The sequence below is a fragment of the Ostrinia furnacalis genome, unplaced genomic scaffold, assembly GCF_004193835.3.
Source record: "Ostrinia furnacalis isolate ACB-3 unplaced genomic scaffold, ASM419383v2 OfSCF5278, whole genome shotgun sequence".
Classification (NCBI taxonomy): domain Eukaryota; kingdom Metazoa; phylum Arthropoda; class Insecta; order Lepidoptera; family Crambidae; genus Ostrinia; species Ostrinia furnacalis.
The window spans coordinates 71,031-75,826 of NW_021135517.1; the positions used below are offsets into that span (position 1 = coordinate 71,031).

At 40.8% G+C, this 4,796-nt stretch overlaps 1 protein-coding gene across 2 annotated transcripts; it reads right to left on the bottom strand.

Annotated features, from left to right (window-relative positions):
* Nucleotides 1-987: 987 nt before the first annotated feature.
* On the bottom strand, nt 988-4,308 carry LOC114360919 (uncharacterized). 2 transcript variants are annotated; one of them, XM_028315786.1, is made up of 3 exons: nt 4,130-4,308; nt 2,890-3,886; nt 988-1,071 (listed from the first exon to the last, which is right to left on the bottom strand). In XM_028315786.1, the coding sequence occupies exons 1-2, from the start codon at nt 4,266-4,268 to the stop codon at nt 2,895-2,897; spliced, it is 1,131 nt and encodes a 376-aa protein (XP_028171587.1). In that variant the 5' UTR covers nt 4,269-4,308; the 3' UTR covers nt 988-1,071; nt 2,890-2,894. The 2 variants fall into 2 exon arrangements, with proteins under 2 accessions (XP_028171587.1, XP_028171586.1); XM_028315785.1 differs by lacking the exon at nt 988-1,071 and having other exon boundaries at nt 2,623-3,886.
* Nucleotides 4,309-4,796: the final 488 nt, after the last annotated feature.

The window sequence follows — 4,796 nt, forward strand, 5'->3', positions numbered from 1 at the left end:
CCTTTTTTTAAGCAAAAATCTACTGCAGAAAAATGGCAATTTATTTTTAAAAAATATCCTAAAGAATTTGATTGTCTATAGCTGTTCCCGCCACTTCCGCATTTACTGAAAGAGCATTTTCTGTCATGAATGTGAAGTGGCGAGAAGAGAGAAACAAAGCTTCATTGAATTTGATCAAAAATGAGCTCTTTATATATAAATTTAGAGTTGGAATGTTTGGACTCATAAAATTCCTTTAAAAACAATGATAAATTGTTATGTGCTGCAAAAAGTACAAAATAATACCTTTTTAAAAGTACAAAATAAATTATACTCTTTTTTGTAAGTCCGTACTCTTTATTTACCTTCTTTAAAATCAGATATACTTTATTTCTTCTAAAAAAAGTTGGCAACCCTAATGGTGGTGGCTGGACAAATATCCTTGTTTGTTTCAAAATATGGTAGGAACAAAATTGGCTGCTCACGTCCTGGAGCGGAGGTTTTAATCATATCGGAGATTACAATCTTAATGCCGTTTGCGGTTCTAGTGATATTACTCACCTTTATAAGGGATAGTGTTTGCACTCTATGACCCGTACATAAAGCGAGTAATACCACTAATTTTTTGGTAATTTTTTCGATAGAAAGATCCTTGTTTGGGCCAAACTTTGCAATGTGATCTAACACTAAATTGGGATCCCATGTTCTCACATATTTAGGGGTGGCAGGTCTTGACCTAAACGCACCTTTTAATAATCGTTTGATATGTTCATTAGCACCTACTTCGCCTCCTAACAGGAGGGAAAGTGCAGAGCGATGGCTGTTCAATGTACCATATGCTGAGCCTTTATTATATTGCTCCGTTAAAAATTGCAAAATTGAATGAGGAGAGTAATCGTAAGCATTAAGATTGTTATCATTACAAAATAGCCACCAAATTTTGTATGTAACATTATACTGCGATATTGTGTTCTTGGACAAAGATCCTATCATTAAACTTAAGGCTGATTCTGGAGTTCCTCTTCTGAGAAGCGCAAGCCGGAGAGCTTCGCAACAGCCAGGGTATTCTGTCTGAAGAACCGTTGGCGAGTTCTGAAACACGAATAGGATAGAGCATAAGAAGAGTCTAGGTATATTATTTCCGATGCTAGTAAGCTCTTCAGAAGAGGAAACCAGGGTTGAGAAGGCCAGAAGGGAAAAACCAATATCCCCGAGGCTTTGTCATGGTAAATTTTTTGAATGCACTTTAAAATTAAAGGGAATGGTGGAAAAGCATAAAAGAACCATTGTTTCCAATTTAGTGTAAACGCGTCTACAGCAATAGCGTCGGGATCTTGCTTCCACGAGACGTAAGTATTACATTTAGCATTAGTGCGAGAAGCGAAAAGGTCAATTTCAGGAGTCCCAAAAACATCTGATATTAGTTGGAAAGCTTTGCTTGACAAGTTCCATTCGATGTCGGGATTCCTTCTAGACTCTTCGTCTGCTTCCTTATTATCCCTTGTGTTAATATAGGAAGCCGACAGCCATATACTTCGATTCTCGCACCATTGCCAAATAGTTCTAGCCAAATCATTGAGATGAGGGAATTGTATCCCACCCATTCTATTAATATAACTTATTGCTGTAGTGTTGTCTACACGCAATAAAATAGATATATTTGATTTATCAGTTACGAAACATTTCAAAGCCAGGAAGATTGCAAGTAATTCCAGGTAATTGATATGGAATTCTTTTTCACTGTCTGTCCATCCACCGTTTACACGTTTTTCGTTGCAGTACGCGCCCCAGCCTGATCGGGACGCATCGGTGTAAATTTCGAAGTCATACTTTACCAAGTCAATTACGTTACTAGTTGAAACTATGTTTTCTGACCACCAATTTAGGTCCGGTAAAATATTTTCTGTCAGTTTAATTTTAGCGTCATAACTACCGTGTTTTTTAAGTTCTAAAAATTTTTGTCTTTCCAAAATCTTTGTATAGAGCCAACCGTAACGTGTGGCTGGACAGGCAGCTACTAGTGTGCCTATTAATTGGGAAAAGTCCCTAATGGTACATGTAGGTAATGCGATAAATTTGTTTACCACAAGCGCAATATGATCTCGTTTATCATGGGGCAATGAGATAGACATATCGATGGAGTTAAATAAGAATCCTAGGAAACGGCAAGACTGTTTAGGTAGCAGGGAACTCTTTTGGAAGTTGATTATGAAACCTAAACATTGTAATAAACGCAGGGTTTCCGTCACATTTTGCAAACAATCCCGATAACTACCTCCAAGGCAAAGAATATCGTCCAGGTAGATTACAGAAGTGTAACCCTGAGATCTTAAGAAGGTCATGACCTCTTTCATCAATTTTGTGAAAGTCCGTGGAGCTACAGAAAGGCCGTATGGCATAGCTGTAAACTCATATGTTACATTTTGACCATTTTCATGTTGAAATTCAAATCTTAAGGATTTCCGGTCTGCTTCTGATATTGGTACGAGCAAATAGGCTTCTTTTAAGTCTATTGTTGCTGCGTAACCAAATTTAGGTAGGAGTTTAGCGGCTGTTCTGTAGTCCTCCATTTTAAAATGAATTTTATGAATGAACTTATTTATGTGGTTTAAGATTTAGTATAAACCTCTTCTCGCCATTTGACTTTGGGGCCAAAAATATATTAGAAATGAACTGCCCCTCGCATGGTTCACATTGAACCACTGCGCCTAAGTTTATTAACTTCCCTATGGCTTCGGACATTTCAAGCTTTTCCTTAGATGAAAATGTTTTACGAAAGATGTTAGACTGTCGGGGTTGTTTAGCAAAAGGTATCGAGAAACCGTGCTTAATCCAACTAAGAATTAAGGAGTTGTTAGTAATGCGGAGCCAGCATTCGTAAAAATGTTGCAGTCGACCTGCATGTTGTACCTCAGTCACTGACGAGGAGGGGCACGCGGCTTCGCCTGCGTCGAGGACCGGTTCTGCTGTTGAGGAGTCCCCTTGAAGTTTGATGACGACTGGTTCTTCTGAGCCCCTCCTCTCCCCCCCCTGTTCGAGGGCTGCGGGTAGCGAGAAGGGGCTGTCCAGTTTCCCTGGTAGCGTGGCCGAGCAGGTGTTTGTGACGAAGACGGTGTTGGGGCTTTCTGAGTTACAGGGGCTTTCTTGATTTGAAGCCCTTGTTTTTCAATTGTTTTTGAGGCCCTTATCTTTTCAGATAATTTGCTTCCGAAGAGGAACTCGTCTCTGTCTACATCTTGAATAATGTTCAGGAAGGTTTTATCCAAATTAGGAGTAATCAGCTTGATTCTAGCTTGAGTCTCCGTAAAATGAAGATCTGATAAAATGCGGCAGCCGTCAGATAGCATCTTTATTGCTTTTACCTTGGTTTGTTTATCGTCACCGGTGATTATGAGGGACATAGCCCTATTCAACGCGGTGATGCCGAGCCCTAACTGTTGTTGGGCGCTCTCTAATTTCTTATCGCGACTCCTGGAGGCGTCTGTTACGGCTGCCGATATTTCAGGGTTCAAAGTAGGAGCCCTAAGCAATTTGCAATTCTCCGGAATTAAATAATCTTTAAGGAGACTTTCTTTTTGGTCTTTTGGGATGCCGCGGCGTAAGAGAGGCAGCCATCTCTGAGCCAGGTCATGGTGTATTTTTTCCCCATATTTGGGTTGTTCGTCGGCAGTATCACCTAGTGCAGACAGGAATTCGGCATCCAGCTCTGGGACTGGCTCCTCCGTCGCCGTTGCGTCTGGCGCAGCCGGCTGTGCGTCCTCGGACTTTTCAAGGTCGAGCGGCGGCTCAGTATCTGGCAGTGTATCCACGACCTCGTCTTGAGGCTGTGACGTTGATGCGTCGAATGCACTATCATTTGAGTTTGTTATGGGCTCCGTTGGGTCATTGGTTGTCATTATTTCGGTGTCTGTAAAGACAAGAAACATACGTCTTAGGTGTATAGTTCAATAGTATACGCCTAAAATTTTTAAGGGTTAACTCGCGGCTAACCGTCAAAAAGAATGATGGCCTTCGTGTTGACTCGCGGCCAACCCCCCGGCATTGTTTCCGTCGTGTTGACTCACGGCCAACCCCCAGGAAAGAAATAATGACTACCATAAATACTTTCACTTCACATATTACGAAAAACTTAAAAAATAAACGTATTTACCTGAGTTATCCGATTGTGAAGTATCGGAGAAAATTACAATCCGACGACGGCGTTGGTTCTTTTCGATTTCTTTTTGCTGCAATTTCCTTATTTTCGCTTCATAAGTCGCAATTCTTTCACTGGAACTTCGTTTCGGCATATTAACTTTTTATTTTTTGAACGAGGGTAGAATAACGGCAAAGTTCAGACGTGTTGACGTTGCCTCGCACGAAAAAAGAATGACGAGTCGAGCCGACTGGCGCCAGTGCGCCGGCGGCGGAGCGGTGGGGGTGGATGGCAAAGGCGTAAAATGCTATGGCAAAGGCATAAAACCTTATTCGGTTTTTAAAAATTAAAATATTTTTTTTGACGTGCGAGGTTGCCTTGTAGGCTAAAAGGACTACGTTGTGACTTTATATCTGAAGAATGAAGCGTTGAAATATAATTACGCGCGAGCGATAAGGATGGGTAGCTAGGGGTCATTGGACAAAATTCTACGTGCTCACGGACCGGGCTTTAGTGTTCAGGAAAGACAGCAGCAGGCAGTGAATTTCTAACGATGTAAATCGTTACCATTAAAAGAAAAAGATTTGTCAAATATCTTGCGTACGAGTATAAATGCTTACAAATAAACAACCAACAAGATATAACACTGAAACCTTCTTGACAATGACAGCATTTTGTTATC

Coding starts and splice junctions, on each gene's coding strand:
- LOC114360919 (XM_028315786.1), bottom strand. CDS start 4,268: ATGCCGAAACGAAGTTCCAGTGAAAGAATTGCGACTTATGAAGCGAAA. Junction 3,887..4,129: donor TTCACAATCGGATAACTCAG/GTAAATACGTTT, acceptor TTGTCTTTACAG/ACACCGAAATAATGACAACC.